Raw genomic sequence first — 17,349 nt, 5'->3', positions numbered from 1 at the left:
CCTCTAGCATTGCAGGATTATGTCATCACCAGCCATTAGAAGAAAAAAAATGTCTATATACATCGTATTGATTTTTTAGAAGGAGATTAATACCATCTTCGATTGGAAGTCCACGTGCAGTGCACACTTTTGATCAATGCAGATATGCTTTTCTGTCACCGTGTACTGGTGTTTGAAATATGACAGGGTTTTACAGTGAGTGACTTCCAACAATTGTTAAAGTGCTGGATGGAGTTTGTGATACAAAACTGTTTGGAAGGATCGGTGCTAGCTGGAAGATGTGGTTTCTGCGCTTAAAAGCAACTCGACTTGGTGAAAACAGTGGTGGTCACCTGCTTGCCCGCGAACGATGTAGTAAGATGTGTAGATTCATTGACCAAAAATTGGCATTTTACGTATTAAGATTCAGAATAACAGGCTTTTAAAGTTTAACCAAGAAAGTTTACAAGTAGTTCATTAGGGATTTATCATGTTCAAATTATTATACTACTGGTATTCGAAAACTATGAAAGTAAGTAATAGTAATTACTTAGCAGAAGTTTTGCGTGAGGTCTACCATGAGTGTAGGAAAAGATCAGCAAGTAGTGGTGTCTACTATCTGAACATGGCTTGCCTTCACTATCAAATATGCATTTCATTTGTGAAAAAGGAAATGTTAAACAGTGGCGGATCAATGGAGTGCAAGGAGTTGGTAACCCCCTTGTATTGGAAAATTTCTGATTTTCATATGAAAAATTCTTCAAAAAATGGCAAATAATGTCCTAACACTCCCTTTTTCTGACGAACCCCAACCGGCACCCCTCCTTTTTTAAGTGTCTAGATAAGCCCCTGCGTTAAATCATTTTTTTTCCAGTCGGTACAGAGACGGAGACTTTCACAAACGTGCCAACATTTGCATCTTCATTATCACGCATTTTATTCTCTCGTTTTTTTTTCACGATGTTTAATACTAACGACACAGCTAAAACAATCAAGTAATATTATTTAAATGTTCTTTGACTATATCTATTCTTATATGAAGTCATAGAGTAGACCTGTCATTAAATTTAATTATTTACCGTGTTCCTTGTTTTAACTACAGATGAATGATGTGTAGCTAGGGACGCCACCGGCTCATCATCACGAAAATAGAATAGTTCGCCAATCTCATTAGTGATGTCATATTCACTAATTTACATATCATTAAGTGTCAAATTGGTTGGCAATTAAATAACGAAATAAACAATTGACAATTTCATGACTATAATCCCAATTTTCAAAACTTTATAACTTCGTTATTTTATATCCAATTTTGGTTCTGTAAAATGTTTCAGGTAGATAAAATAATTCATATCGTGTATGCGAATTTATAACTGTTTTACGTGAAAAAAATAAATTTGTAGTGATATTTATATGTAAACCTCTATTTTTGTATAAAATTATAATTAAAATCTTATGTACATATAGTCTAATTACTGAATATTTATTTAAAAAATTCAGTGATAAAAAGAATTTTATTTGCAATGTTGGGAGCCCAAAGAATTTTTCAATTATCTTTAAAAACGAAAAAGTTATGATGATTTAAAGATGATACCCTATGCCACTCAATGGATTTTTTCCCAACCAAAACCAAATCACAGGTTAGTGATGACATCACGAAGCACTCTCCAATATACAATGGTATTATCTGCAGTTATTATCTACGGAGCCCTGTTGGTCTCACAGAGATAAAAAATTGTAATTTAAAAAGTCCGGCGCTGTAGATTCAAACTCCAGCGCTAGTATATCGGAGAAAAAATTTCTCCGATATACTAGATGTAGCTATGTTTATTCACGATCAAGTAAATAAGTCCGGACAGTTGAATGAATACCGATGGATGCATCTGAAATGTTTGCACAATAGAATGATCGTAAGAAAAGAAACAGTAGGACATTTAATGCGTGTTTTAAATCCTGATGGTGTCCATAACAGATTGAAACGAAGGCTCAAACGACGGGATTTTAATGGACACGGTCCAAATTTCAAATTTTTTCTTCTGAATAATCTAAAACTAGCCTTTTAACAGTCTTTTAAGGTGACACAAAGATATGGAAATTCCATGTTTCTCGTGTAAGATTTCCACTATTTCCTTGTTGTTAAGACCAAGATAAAAATAAACAAAAAAATAAGCGGATTCCTTTCTTGCATTGCATCCATTTCTATACATGTAAAAGTGAAGAAGTTATATGAGGAGCGATACGTTTAATGCGTATCACGAATTCTAGCGTTAAATTTCCCCCAACGCTTGACTATGCATCAACAAGTGCTAGATTTTGAATCTACAGCGCTGGACTTTGAATCTACAGCGCTGGACTTTTAATCTGCAGCGCTGGAGTTTGAATCTCCAGCGCTGGACTTTGAATCTACAGCGCTAGACTTTAAACAAATCATCAGCGCTGGACTTTCAATCTACAGCGCTTGACTTTTAATCTACAACGCTGGAGTTTAAATCCCCAGCGCTGGACTTTGAATCTACAGCGCTGGACTTCAAATCTCCAGCGCTGGACTTTAAATATACAGCGTTGGACTTTAAATCTCCAGCGCTGGACTTAGAATCTACAGCGCCGGACTTTAAACAAATCATCAGCGCTGGACTTTGAATCTACAGCGCTGGACTTCAAATCTCCAGCGCTGCACTTTAAATATACAGCGCTGGACTTTGAATCTACAGCGCTGGACTTTAAACAAATCATCAGCGCTGGACTTTGAATCTACAGCGGTGGAGTTTTTAAATTACAATCTTTATCTCTGTGAGACAAACAGGGCTCCGTAATTATCAAAGCACATGATTTATCATGGATCATGAGGAAATGTTTCTGCAACGTGAGGAACATTTTTAAATGACTTTGCTTAAGTATTCGTTCAAGGAATATTTTAAAATTCTAATTGCAGTTCGTTGCAATTTTAAAATTTCCTAGATTAAAACTGGTTTTAAGATGTATCGAAAGCGGAAGTGGTAGGAAAATTGGCGGGACGTCTAAATATTTTGTAAATACAGTCAATATTGCTGACTATGAAAGAATGAAAAGTGACTTTGAGAAGATTATTTGAACGTATTCAATATTATTTGGAAAAATTCAGTAAGGGAAGTAATCAGTCTGTTTTATTGTTAAAGTTCTTAGAGACAGCCACTAAAGAAATGCCGGACGATATTTACATTTCTGTTTGGGGACCACTAGAATCTATCGCGGTATTTTTTTTATCTGAATGTGATCGATCTGGAAATGTAACTTTCCCTACACTTTTAACCGTTTGTACATGTAATTTGAGCCTGGTGTAACCTTTAAGAGGACGAAGTTTTAAGCTGGAGAGGCCTTATTGATTGCATCCTAATTGAGGACTTTAAGTTGGCTTAACATAAGATACAGAAGGTGTATACTCTGCGTCACATAAATAACATATTGGTAAAATTTGAAATAAAAAATTGGTGTACAGTTTTATTGACAACTACCAATATTTAAGATGTGTTAATAATAATAATACTTTATTTCATGAGGGCTACACAGTTAGTTTACAACTGCATGTCATACAATGTACATGTGATAAAGTCATTCCTTCAAAACTAGATATTTGTCAATTTTCAGCTGTATATTTGGTTTGAAAACTGGAGGTTTTTTGGCAGCGTTTTTTTGTTTGTTTTTGTTTTTGGCGTTTTTTTTCCCGGCGTAACAAGTGAAATATGTGTGAACTTAAGGGAAACCTTGCATTAAGTCTGTTTCTATGAGAATAAATGCTGAATACTCCATTTGAATAGTTTGTATGACCCTTTTGATGGAGTAACACTTGAACATTTTAATGATTTTACTTATTAATGACAATATTTACATAACAAGAACAGCATGAACTTAAATAACTTTCAATTTAAAAGTGTCATCATTACTCTATAGCTACTAATAATTAAATAATTTTCATTTAAAAATTGTCACTACAATAGCTGCTATTGCATAAATATGCATCAATATGATTTCATTTCAAATAGTCATTACTGGCTTGGCACCACTTTAACTTTGACTTCCATGCAGCATTGAATTTGGAATAGTACATACTACTTTGCTTTCTTGGCTGGAGGTGCAGAAGATGAAATATTACGTTTCAGCATTTTGACGGTTAATGAGAGTGCTCCAAATTGAAAAATTCACATAGTTCCTCCATTGACTTGGATAAAAAAAACAAGCCATACTTTGAATCGATTTTATTTTCAGTGGGTGCATGGTCAATGTGTCCATAGCCATCAAAAGATCAAATATCCCGCATCAATGTTTACACAATGAGTCCCAATCATCGGTAATAAAATTATTTCATCATTTAAGTGTGTGCCTCTAAAACTTGGGATAACTGTGAATCTTCTCCTGTTTTTATATAATCATCACACCTTTTGAATTACATCTCACCGATAACCACTAAAGCTCTTAATTACTGTTTATGACCCTAATTTACATGTTCACCTGTCTCCCCAATACCAAACGGAAATGTTGTTATTAGATCCTCTCAGTTTTTTTCCTTCAGTAAATTAAAAAAATTGCGTCCATAATTTGTTTATGGTATAATTTTCGGAAAGTGGTAGTTTTTCTGTTTCAACGGTAGGAAGGTTCCAGTTCCGGTAGAATTGAACTACCACCGGTAGGTTCACATGTATGACATGTAATCTTCCCTGAGGCCGTCACGCCAAAAACAAAAAAGTAAGGTTAATTCAAGGCTAAACCACCTGACTGTTCTTGCAAAACCTCTCCATGTTGTTACGGGAGAATTAACCATTATCGAAAACGAATCTCTGAGTAATATCCTTTCTAAAGGTCCCAAGTACCGTGAACCACGCTCCATAAATTGGAATTACAACTTTAAAGTTCTTATGGATGCCGTCGAGGGCTATGCAAGAAAACAGACAAAATGAGAACAAGAAGACATTGATTCTCTGTCAGAGTGTTTAAAGGCCATGAGGTCTTTAATTTTGAAACGAATCAAAGTTTTAAGTAGGTCAATGAGTGCCAAGGCTACATCAGTTTTCAAAGACCCCGATGTAGCAAAAACATTGTCTACTATACATGACAAATATGTTGTCGCACCAGCAGACAAAGCCCAAAACAACATTGTTTTTGTCTGCAAAACGTTTTACATCCAATGTTTATTATCAGAGGTAGACGTAGAAAATAATATGTACTGGATTCCTAAACTCCACAAGAATCCATACAAACAATGTTTCATAGCTGGATCTGCAAAATGTACCACCAAACCTCTTTCAAAACTTTTCACTTATATACTCACAACTGTCAAAGAGGGTCTGCAGTCCTACCACAACACTTGTTACTCCCGTAGTGGTATCAGTTCAATGTGGATCCTGAAAAATTTGAAAGATCTTTTGGAGACAATCAGTTCAAGACTATTATCTGAATATAATAGCATTAAAACCTATGATTTTTCAACTCTGTATACTTCTATTCCCCATACTCACTTAAAATCCTGACTTGAAAACATTATACATCGTTGTTTTTCCAAAAAAGATGGTACACCTAGATACAAATATATAGTTCTTGGTAGAGATTCCTCATATTTTGTAAGAAATAATTTCCAATCATCTTCCAAATATACAGAGGAAGATATTTACAAAATGCTGGAATTTTTTGTCCAGTGTGGTGGATGTGTTTTTCAACAAACGGTCGGCATTCCAATGGGAACAAATTGTGCTCCTTTACTTGCTGACCTATTCCTTCACTCTTTTGAGGCTGACTTTATAGCTGATCTGATCAGAAAGAAAGAATATCGTTTTGCTAGATCTTTCAATCTCAGTTTACACTATATAGATGACGTATTATCTTTAAACAATCCTAATTTCGGGAATTTGATACATTGCATCTACCCAAAAGAACTTGAGATAAAGTATACTACAGACACTGTGAAGTCAGCCTCATATCTTGACCTACACTTAGAAATAGATGGTAAAGGAAAACTATTGACAAGACTTTACGACAAACGTGATGACTTTTCATTCAGAATTGTCAACTTTCCTTTCATCTGTGGCAACATCCCTTCGGCACCTGCGTATGGAGTGTTCATATCACAACTCGTTTATTATGCCAGAGCTTGCCGAAACTACACAGACTTTTTGTATCGCACTAGAACTCTAACAAATAGGCTTCTGGAACAGGGTTATGTTGCTACAAGATTGAAGTCATCACTACAGAAGTTTTATGGTCGTCATCATGAACTCGTGGATCGTTATGGTGTATCCCTCTGCACCATGAAAACTGATTTATTCAACGGGTCATAGTTTTCCTTTCCTCATTTGTCTACTCCAGACTTGACTTTTTATGAGCCACTCGGCGGTTGTTTCTAGAAAAGCAGCGGATGCTTACCCTACCAGTGTACCTGGTCCATACTCCAGTTTTTAGTGGAGTCCGAGTTGCTCATTTGCTTTTGTTACTTTGTATGTATGATTTTAGTTACTTTATGTTCTTTGTTGTGTATGTCTGTTTTCCATGTCTGGTCTTTGTCCCTGGATTACATTCTTTTGATTACCGCTATAACCTTGGTTACCTTGATTACTCTTTCAATGCCGCAAAATGAGAACTAGTAAATAATACATAATGCATGCCAACAAAGTTATCATTTTACATTATAGTATTTGTAAATACAGTTGGATTATTCTTTTGCCTGTTGTTCCATTCGGAAGATTTTTAATTTCTCCTTAAAAAGACATATTCATTTGTAGTTCATGTGGGAGTGTATTCCAACGAGATGAGCCAGAGTAAACAAAGTATGTCTGAATAGTTCTATCTTAGGTTTAGGAATAAAAGGAGCATTATTTATGGCATTTCTTGAATGGTATGGATTTACATCAGAAACAAATTTTATTTTATTAGCTAAATAACAGGGTTCTCAATAAGGGGCGTATACGCGTCCTGGACGCAAGAAAAAAATTTGCTGGACACGCCAAGTTAAAACATTAGGTGTCCATGGGATGCATCCTCACAATATCAGCTGAATCTTAACATTCGTAATTTATTTAAAAATCATTAAAACTACATGTATCCTAAAAATCATGGAAAAAGTCAGTTTGTTCAACATTTTTTGATAACTGGACAACCAGAAGTTTACAAAATTATTTACATGTGATGTTCATCATACAATTTTTTTTTTCATAGAAAATTTGTTACAAAGCATTTGATTAAAAATTGTGACAAATAATTTCAAAATGAGTAAACAAATTCTATTAGGAAGAACCAGATTTATTTCAGTATGAAATTTATTTAGGACTGGATTTTTGTTACTTGTACATAGTTGCACTTTAGTGACATCTCGAGTGCATAATCAGATAAATAATGAGAAATACAGATCATTTCAAATAAATGTTGAAATTTTACTTCACATTTGGCAATTTTCTTTGAATCTTCATTTTATTAAGGCATTTGTTGTTTGTTTAACCTTTAAAATTGTGAATAATGCACAGGAACTTGATCTAGTTATGGCATAGGGTCAGCCTAGGTGAAACATGAGTCATCAACGATTGCAGTATTCTTCAAACGAAAGATTCAAGACCATTAGTATTACAAATGTAGTAACATGTAACTAAATACACATTATACACATTATATATGGAGTTATGTCAGAAAAAAGGGTGGGACCCACCTAGTTCATTGGGGACTCATCTTGTAAAATTCCTAGTGACAACCCTGTAAATAAGATGGAGCTAACCCATTTAAACATTTGAAGATAGATATGCACTTGTGTTATATAATTCTATTCTCAACAGTTAGCCAACCTAATGAATTAAAGAAGGTGTTAAATGGGGCACAGAATTCTTCATTAAGTATAAGCCTAGCTGCCTTTTTTGTAGTCTTAAGTAAACGTTGTAAACTTTCTTTTGTGCAATTGTCCCAAATAGAACTACAATAGTCAATTAAAATTTACATTTCAATGAAACATGTAGAAGTGGCCTCCTGTTTCCTGGTCTGTCTTAAGAGAAACATATCGTCAATTGAACTGCTTATTACAAATCGAGGCAGCGTAAAGAACCTGGATATCAAATTTCAACGAAATCAGGCAACTTTGAATTTTTTACCGCAGTGTCGGCCATATTGAAAATGGCAGTCGATACATAATTCAAGGTTATCGTTTGAGCTGCAGATTTATAATCAAGATGACTTAAAGAACCTAGATATTAATTTTCATCAAAATTGGACAAATTTGAATTTTTGACAGCGTTGGCAGCCATTTTGAAAATGGCGGCCGAGTTGCACTTGATTTTTTCTCTCTCGGAATTTTGTTTGGACTATTGAGCTTAATATATATACCAAGTTTGGTCAAATTCTGATCAGCAGTTTTGGAGATATAAGAGATTCAAATTTCCAGTGTAAAAAATGGGTTCCTTAGGCGGGTCGCCCTATAGTGATCAGTCCATCTGTCCGTCTGTTACAAATTTGTGTCCGCACTATATCTAGAGAACCGTTATGATTTCATACTTCATACTTAACATGTATATTTACCAACACCAGAAGGTGTGTCATAATGTATGTACAACTTCCTACGTCAAAGGTCAAGGTCAAAAACTTTGGTTTCAGTTGACAACCCCATGTCCTGTGGTAAAAATTGTGTCTGCTCTATATCTTGAGAACCGTTATGATTTCAAAGTTTATACTTGACAGGTATATTAACCAACACCAGAGGGTATGTCATAATGTATGTACAACTTCCTAGGTCAAAGGTCAAGGTCAAAAACTTCGGTTTCAGTTGACAACCCCATGTCCTGTGGTAAAGATCGTGTCCGCTCTATGTCTTGAGAACAGTTATGATTTCAAAGTTTATACTTCACATGTATATTAACCAACAGCAGAGGGTATGTCATAATAACTTCAAATAATGTTTCATATCAACTTATTTACCACATGTTATTGACAGCGGGGCCAACAGAGATGGCTCCCATCTCAATGATATCTAGTTTATTTCTGCAACACCAATTTTTTAATTCATTCAAGTCTTCCTAAACTTTTCGTTGTACATCATTAATACTTTTACCAGAACAATGAATAGTTGAGTCATCAGCATAAAATTCACAGTTACAGGTTTTAAGATATAGTGAAGGTCATTTAGATGAAGAATGAATAGTAATGGTCAAGAATGAATCCTCGAGGAACACCATCATATAAAGTACACCCAATTTGAACAATCTGAGTCCTGTTTTGTAAACATGAATGAAAAAATTTCAAAGCTATGTCATTGCAACCATAAATTTCCAATTTTTTGCACAGAATTTTATCATCTACTACATCAAATGCTTTTTTGAAGTCTAAAAATACTACAATTTTTAATTTCCCCTTATTCATTTCTTCTAAAAATTTATCAGTAATGTTTATAAGAGCTGTTTGACACAAATGACCTGGTCTAAAACCAGACTGTGCTGGGTGTAATAAGTTAGAGTATACTAAATATTAATATAATTGCCTTTGCACATGTCTTTCAATAAGTTTCTAAATAGTTGGTAAGACTGCAGTTGGACTGTAATTTGATTGGTTGGTGATATCCCCAGTTTTTGATATTGGGTAGACTAGCATTTTTTAGAATGTCAGGAAAAACTCCCTGGTCTATTATCTTGTTAAAAATAGAAGTTAGGGAAGTGACTATTATTTGGGCACTAATTTTCAATAATTTTGGTTCTATTTTGTCTGTCCCCATTGATTTACTTTCATCAAGATTTTTTAGATTTAAATACAAATCATTTACAGTAGTAGATGAAATTGAAAAGGTTTTATCAGAGCACTTAGATTGAACAGATTTCTTTAAATCTTTGAAATTTAGTTCTGGTGAGTTCAGTTCACACATATTTCTCATTTGATTTACACATTGGGTAAAAAATTTATTTAATTCATTGACAATATCCTGTGTGTCAGTAATATTCTCATTATTGATACACAATTTACATTGTCTAGTTTGTTTTGATGGATTAAGACTGTATGCAGTTCCACAATGTTTTAGAATCCTTTGAATCCCCAACCAGTTTACTATAATACTTTCTTGGAGATTTCAATAATATGTGAGGTTTTTTTCCTCCAGAACTTATATTCATCCCACATTGCAACACTATGAAATTCTTTGAGCATGAAGTATATTACAATTGTACCACTTGGGTTGTTTTTCTTTTTTAACTCGTTTTTTTTTATGATAGGAGCATGTTTGTTAAGTACACCATTAAAAGTATTGCACCACATAGCCATACATTTTGAGGGGTCACTTTGAAAGTCAATTAAATTGAAAGGTGCTTTGTCTAGGTCTGACAAGAACAAATTTTCATTAAATTTTCTAAAATTTTTATTCTCTATAACTGTTCATGTTTCCTTGGATAATTAAGATCTCTTCTATTTACATTTATAAGACTTAGATATTTTATCTAAATTGGTGACAATACATATGGTCAATAAGAGTTCTGGTATTTTCAGTAATCCTCATTTGTCCTTTTATTATTTGGTGAAAACTATAAGTTTCTAATAAACTTTTCCATTTTAAAGGTATTTTTTCATGCTTAAAAAAGTCAAAAGTTAAAGTCACCTGCAAGAGTTATATCTGAATTTTCATTAAAAGCAATCATTAGCTCTTTTTCAAACTTATCAATCCATTTAATAAGTGACTGAGGTGGACGATAAGTATAGCATAGAAAGAAGCATTTCTTGTGACTAGGTTTTACTTCAAACCATAGTGTTTCAAATTTTGATCCTTCAAATTCTTTTCTTCCATTATATTTAATTTTTCTGGAAAAGTAAAAGTAAACAACCCATCCACCTCCAGCACAAATATCCCTATCTTTTCAATTTAAAATATAACCTGGAATTTCTATTTCACTGTCAGGTATTTTGTCAGGTAAAAATGTTATTCTTTATTGTTGAATAACTTGCTCGTTCATATCACAAAACGGCTTCTCTGTAAAATGTGAATTGTTCAAATCTGATGACATTTTAAATCCAGATCACAATGTTTACATTGTCAAATCAACTGTAATTTTGTAACCAAGCTGATTTTCGGTTGTTGGTAGTTTGATGGAAACATATTTTCTGTCTTAATTCATGTAAAAAATTCTTCTCCTGCTAAATAATTGTTTATTTTCAAATTGGTGAAAAATTACATTTTTGTCAAAATAGAAATTAAAAAATACAATTCTCAGTATTTTGTCAGCAATGGCACATAGCAACAAAATGGTGGAATTTCTAGTAAGGCATTATAAAATTCTTTTTGATTGTATACATCAATCATGTTTGGTTTTTATGAACTGAGAAACACATTCCAAATAAAAAGAAAGACAACTCTGCCTTGATAAAAGAACTGCGGAAGAAAATTATAATAAAATCGAAAAGGGGCTTAAATTGATATCGAGTTTAATGACATGACTCTTCATATGTGCCTTTGGTTAACTAGCATAGAACCCCCAAAAGCTACATGTAATTCAAAATCTGTTGAAGCTACATGTATCTTCTTTATGAAAAAGTCTTTTAACCAATTTTTTACAATTATTTGAACAGACAATCCATGCCATTTTGAGTATTAATTTCTATATTCGAAGATAATAGAAAGAATAAGAGTTTGCAGTACATCAAACACATTACATATTAAATTGCCTTTCCTCCTGAAAATTGTTTTTTGGCAATTTCTTTCCGTCGCTCATCCAACAGAAATGTCAGGTTTTTTTTTAGGTTATTACCCTGTGCCTTTGAATATCCCCTGTATGTCTATTTTTTTATTTATTGGTCACTAAAGAAAATAACAGGGGTTTCATTATTTTTTGCAATGCAGGTACCCCTGGTTTTTTATGAGGTACTTTTAATCATTTTGTTTATTAAAAATGTTTGAAATTTTAAAATTTTGGTAGGTAAATTTCAGTAGTTTAGGAAGGTAAAAGTACCTGGTACCGCCTCTTAATGAAAGGCCTTTAACATGCATAGTGACAGACCATTGCCATATTAGCTGATTTCATTGGACAGTCTAACAATTCAAGCCAACAGAAATAGGTTTTACTTGGGGTAGTAAAAAAGATGGCAGCATATTTCAATTATTTAGTAAAGGGTATTCCAGCCCAGACAAAAGGAAACTCAGTGAAGCAGAGAAAAATGAAAACGTCCAGAAATAGGAGCACGAAGAGAGAACTCATACATTTCAACCAAAATGGCAATCTGAATTTACTTATAGTCATAACGTTGCCAAAGACACAAAAGGAGATTACAAAGTGTTTTGATTATAAAGTGTTTTATATTCCAAAAAATGGGCAAGTAAGCTCAGGATTTTACTTGTCCTGGTCTAAAAAAATGAGTTTAAAACATTGTGTTTTCAGATACTCACTACATGTAGAACACAATTACTGATACTGTACTTTCTATTGACCAAAATTTTTGTAGGTAAAGACCTGTTTTTAAGTATAATGGCAATGCAAGCATCACGCCAGCAAGCCGCTGCACAGCAAGTAGAAGAAGCTGAAGAATCATTTGGACCCCTTCCTTTAAAACAGTTAGAGGTAATAAAAAATGTTCTTTTGTAATTATATTGATTACAGTGTATAATGCACACATTTTTACATAAAAATCTTTTTCAGAGCAAGGGTATTATGCATCAGTACATAAGACTTGGTCAGGAAATGACAGATTTTCGTGCGATTTTGATCATCAGAAGAATGTTTTAGAATGAAATATCTTTAAATTTTAGTAATTGGCAAAACTAAAATTGTTCGATTTTTCTGACCTATGAATTTGTTTTATAAGATATTTCATACATCCAATGCCAATTTAATCATGTTCTGAAATTAGATTTATCCAATTTACATGGCTACCGGCCTTTACATGATGTTTTAGTGTTAATGAAATGTTTTTCATGCACGTACATGTATTTGTAGAATACAGGGGTTGAAAATTTCTAAAGCCCGACACCCGGGACTAAAAAAATTGGACCTCGGACTTACCATTTTTCAAAGTAAAATGTCCATCGGGCATGGGAAATCTAAAAAAAAAATAAAAACTCTTTTTTTGAAGATTTTGTTGAACTTGACCTTATTTAGATCATGTTTCTCATCTTTTTCCTGACCTATAAATACTTTAAACCTTATTTTTAGAATGAGAATACACATCCTGGACAAATGATCTATTGATTAGTTATTCTCAAGTCTGAATCACACCTGGGCTTCATCAGATGCAATTTGACATATTACAAATGTTATTAATCAAGCGCTGGAATGATAAAGATCAACTATGTTTGACAAACTTTTGGGGAAAATTTTGTTTTCAAATTTATTGTACATGTACAAGTACATGTATTATACATATTCATCAGTAGGACCACATAAAACCCTCAACTCTATACATTTAGGTAAATCTTTCTCTATGTCTTTCACAGTTTAATTAAATGAGAATTAACATCTTCCTACTTGTATATGTCGGATATCTTAAGTTAAGGATGAATGATACCTGACACATAAAAGTACATATGATACAGTAGACAAATGATTAGTTTTCTCCTTCACTTGGGACCAATTCTTGTGTTGGTATTCATACCCCTCAAAAGATGTTTGTGTGTGTGTGTGTGTGTTTGAACTATTTTCTAAGTTGCTAGCAGCATTGTTATGAAACTTTATGAGATGTAATGTAACTACATGGAGATGTGGATACTATTAGGATTTTATGTAGAAAGGACAGCTGATGGACACAGGGATTTACAGCAAAACTTGGTCTGATGCATTGTCTGCAACTCCTCAACGACTTGCAGATAGTTATGAAACTTGATGGAGTGTTAAATTGCCATGTTGGAATGTGCATATTGTCAGGAATTTATGTTAGGGCAAAAACTATAGAAATGACGCTGTTGTACTGTATAGGTAACTTGGTCTGATGCATTGTCTGCAACTCCCCCTCAACAACTTGCAGGATTGTAAGGAAACTCAATGGAGTGTTCGATTAGCATATGGAGATGTGCGTATTGTTAGGAATTGATGTTAGTCTTAGAATTCAGCCAGGGGCCTGGTGGCCCAGGCCCCTAAAATTATGTTCTTCGGAAGCCCGATGGACTTCCAAAAATTTTGGGGTGTTGTAGTGTTCTCTTTATTTTTGAGTTCTTAGACATATCTTAGTAGTCTGAATTGAATGAGCGTTTATTGTTATGTAATTTCATTATAACAGGATATTCTTATTACTAGACATTGATTAAGATGATTTAGTACTTTAAAAAAATGTTTTCATATAATTTCAAATTTTTTTGGGCCACTGAAAATTCATTCGGACTTCCAATTTTTGTAACTTTGGAAGTCCGAATGGCTTCTGTCTGAAAAAGTTAACCATGAAGATTTTTATGTGTGATGTAAATTTTCAGTCATATTCTGTTATTGTGTTGTCAAAAAAAAAATAGCACTGATCTTGGCTTGGAGTACAGTATTTTAGAAATGGCAGCAAAATTGTGTGTCAAAAGTGTTATCTTGTCTATCCCCATAAAAATTTTGTCCAATATGTATTGTGTGTCCATATTGGTCCCCTAATGTGCAGGATTCAACAGGCTTAATGGGTATTAGTCCCATTATGTGCAATGTAAGTTGGTTTTGACTTGTGGCACTAGCTGAATCCCTGGCTGCTATCCTTGTAACTTTACCCAGTTCTTTCAGTGCAATAAATGACACAGTATCTTCCAACTATCTGTCTGACTTTGGGTCACCAAGTAGATCAGACAAAAATTCGGCATCAGTGATTCTTCACACAAGATTGTCCTTGATGATTTCATCACTTTAATTGAATACCTGTTTGCAGCTGGGTGCTTTGCACAAAGCTTGGTACTGGCAAAGCAATGCCTTGCTTCTGAGACTGGCTAAGAATGTCCTGATGCTTGATTCAGGGATTGTCATCGGAATCAATTTAATATGTTGTATTGACATATTCTCATCTTTGACAGTCAATCATTTGATTGCATTCAGAACATCTGCCTCTTTCATGTTGGCAACATTAACCTGCTGGTCACTCATGATGTCTGCAAAGATCAGTGTCTCAGTAATGAAATAGGACTGTGGGTAGGACATTTTCTATGGTTGCCATTCCTACTATATATATGTCCCACAGTCCCACTGCTTGGGGAATGCAGACCATTGGTCTGAATTATATGCAGTTGCTATATTGGATGGGTCCAACTTCAATTTGTGTGTTAGGTTCTGTCATGGATATGAAGGGCCTTGGTTTCGCCTGCAGTGAATGCTACATCTAGGTCCAGAGATGTCTTTAGTAGTGTGAGATCAGTCATAAATTATAATCAACATTTTCTAATATTTTTTATATCTTAAATTATGGGTGACTAATACCTGAAACATAGAGGTACATATGATGTACAGTGGTCTCGTTAGCACTATTTAGAAGGGATAAGTACCCTTCTGCCATTTTAACTAGACCCAACACGCCCTTGTGCCTTTTCATGTTTCAGTATTATTTTGTTAATTCTGAGAGCCCTTAATTTGACAAAAGTTGTTAATTGCTGTCTAAACAGGTAAGGGAAAGTATTTATGACTGGTAAAATATCATTGAGAAGAAACCAGCTGATCAGGGTTATCCTATGATGATTGATAAATAGTCAATGGAATCCCGATTAGATCTATCACAATTTCAGCCAAAAATTTAACAATAATGAATTTTTACTGCACAATTAAACAAATACTGTTAATTTAACAGGTGTAAATTGTGTTGAACCGCATGTGTTAATAATTATAAAATACACATTTGTTTATCAATTTTTTCTGTATTTTCTAAAGTACATTGTATTTGCCAAAAGTTGTGATTGCAATAGTTCCAAAAAAAAACTTATTTTGAAAAGTGATGGTTTTGGTAGTAGCAATCTTGATCATTTACCACATTTCTTAAAACACTATACCTCATGGTATATATATGCAGTAATTTTTATGAAACACATGTCCAAATTCATCTGTCAGCCTGACAGGCTAGTCAAGGACATTAAAAACCCTTTCAGTCAGTTCATCTGTCAGCCTGACAGGGCAGTCAAGCACATTAAGAACCCTCTCAGTCAGTTCATCTGTCAGCCTGACAGGGTAGTCAAGGACATTAAAAACCCTTTCAGTCAGTTCATCTGTCAGCCTGACAGGGTAGTCAAGGACATTAAAAACCCTCTCAGTCAGATCATCTGTCATATTATCAAGTCTGGCTCTGTTAACATATCATATACGTGTTCAAGCTATAAGTAATCCATCAATTACAAAATGTTTAAGAGAAAATATGGGAAAAACCCTCAAATACAAAATGTGGAAGCAATGACAAACATTTGGAAAAAAAACTACATTGCAAAGAATGTGCCCTTTTCAATTTCTAGTTGGAGTCCTGATGCAATGGACAAGTGATTATTTATTTCAATTGTTTGAACATTACAATGCTACAGTGTATATTCTTTAATACTCCTCTGATTGTAATGGAAGTAAAATGTAGTAAGTCTCTTGTATGAAATATTTCTGCAATGAATTACTTAATTTTTATTGCAATTTAATTGAAGGCTTAACATTTGTTTAAATAACTAAACATAAATATTCCATTTTAGTCCCATGGTATTGGTGCAGCTGATATAAAGAAGTTAGAAGAAGCTGGATACTTTACTGTTGAAGCTGTTGCTTATGCACCAAAGAAGAATTTGTTGGCCATCAAGGGAATAAGTGAAGCTAAAGCTGATAAAATACTGGTAACTTATTTCATATACTGAATATTACATGCTAAAATCTGTATCACATGTCATATCAACCCAAGACTCCTTTATCAACCTAGGGTGATATAGGTTGAAGGTTGATATGGCATGTAATACAGATTTTAGTATGTATGATATATATGGATTTTAGAATCTTATCTTATCACTAAAATACAGAGATTATGTCATATTTATTGAGGGAACATATTGTTTTAACTCTTGTTTCTTCTTTCCTCTAACATCTGTCTTGTCTGCAGAACTCCTTAGAGATAACTGAATAGATTTAAACAAAACATGACTCAATAACAGACAACCATATGTACATGTGCATAAACATTTTGAAATTTCAAACATGGCCGCCATTCTAAGTTTTAAAAAAAATCATCTGAGAATAAGAAATAATCGTAGAAAGTTCATAATCAGTTTGAAAATAGGTCATTATACTATACGGGCCATCAACTGACCATATTGAAATTTAAAAATGGCTGTCATTCCAAGCCGGTTGTGGGTCAAAAAGTTGAAAAATTTATGGAAGCGTACAAAATGATTTAAAATCCTCCTGTGATAATGGGGAACATATGTTACGCTGTGCTTAACTATTATATCTAGTTTATATCTAAACTGCAATACAACTATACTATATTCTTAATAGA

The 17,349-nt window shown here is 33.7% G+C and overlaps 1 protein-coding gene and 1 pseudogene across 3 annotated transcripts in view; one reads left to right on the top strand and one right to left on the bottom strand.

Annotated features, from left to right (window-relative positions):
• Positions 1-17,349, top strand: part of LOC148624255 (DNA repair protein RAD51 homolog 1) — a 35,510-nt gene that overhangs the window by 8,917 nt on the left and 9,244 nt on the right. The window contains exons 1-3 of one of the 3 annotated variants that reach the window (XM_088566866.1): positions 176-354; positions 12,391-12,506; positions 16,556-16,693. In XM_088566866.1, coding sequence (XP_088422992.1) covers positions 279-354; positions 12,391-12,506; positions 16,556-16,693 — 330 coding nt within the window. In that variant the 5' untranslated portion in view covers positions 176-278. Of the gene's footprint in view, positions 1-175; positions 355-2,946; positions 3,100-12,390; positions 12,507-16,555; positions 16,694-17,349 lie in introns of those variants that run through there. The other 2 variants (XM_088566867.1, XM_088566868.1) reach the window with 2 other exon arrangements.
• LOC148624256 (uncharacterized) lies at positions 14,412-15,259 on the bottom strand (annotated as a pseudogene).

Source organism: Perna viridis, chromosome 2, assembly GCF_037379345.1.
Source record: "Perna viridis isolate PV_CMFRI_1.1 ecotype Kerala chromosome 2, ASM3737934v1, whole genome shotgun sequence".
In the NCBI taxonomy this organism is placed as follows: Eukaryota; Metazoa; Mollusca; class Bivalvia; order Mytilida; family Mytilidae; genus Perna; species Perna viridis.
This window is presented reverse-complemented; position numbering and strand designations above follow the sequence as displayed.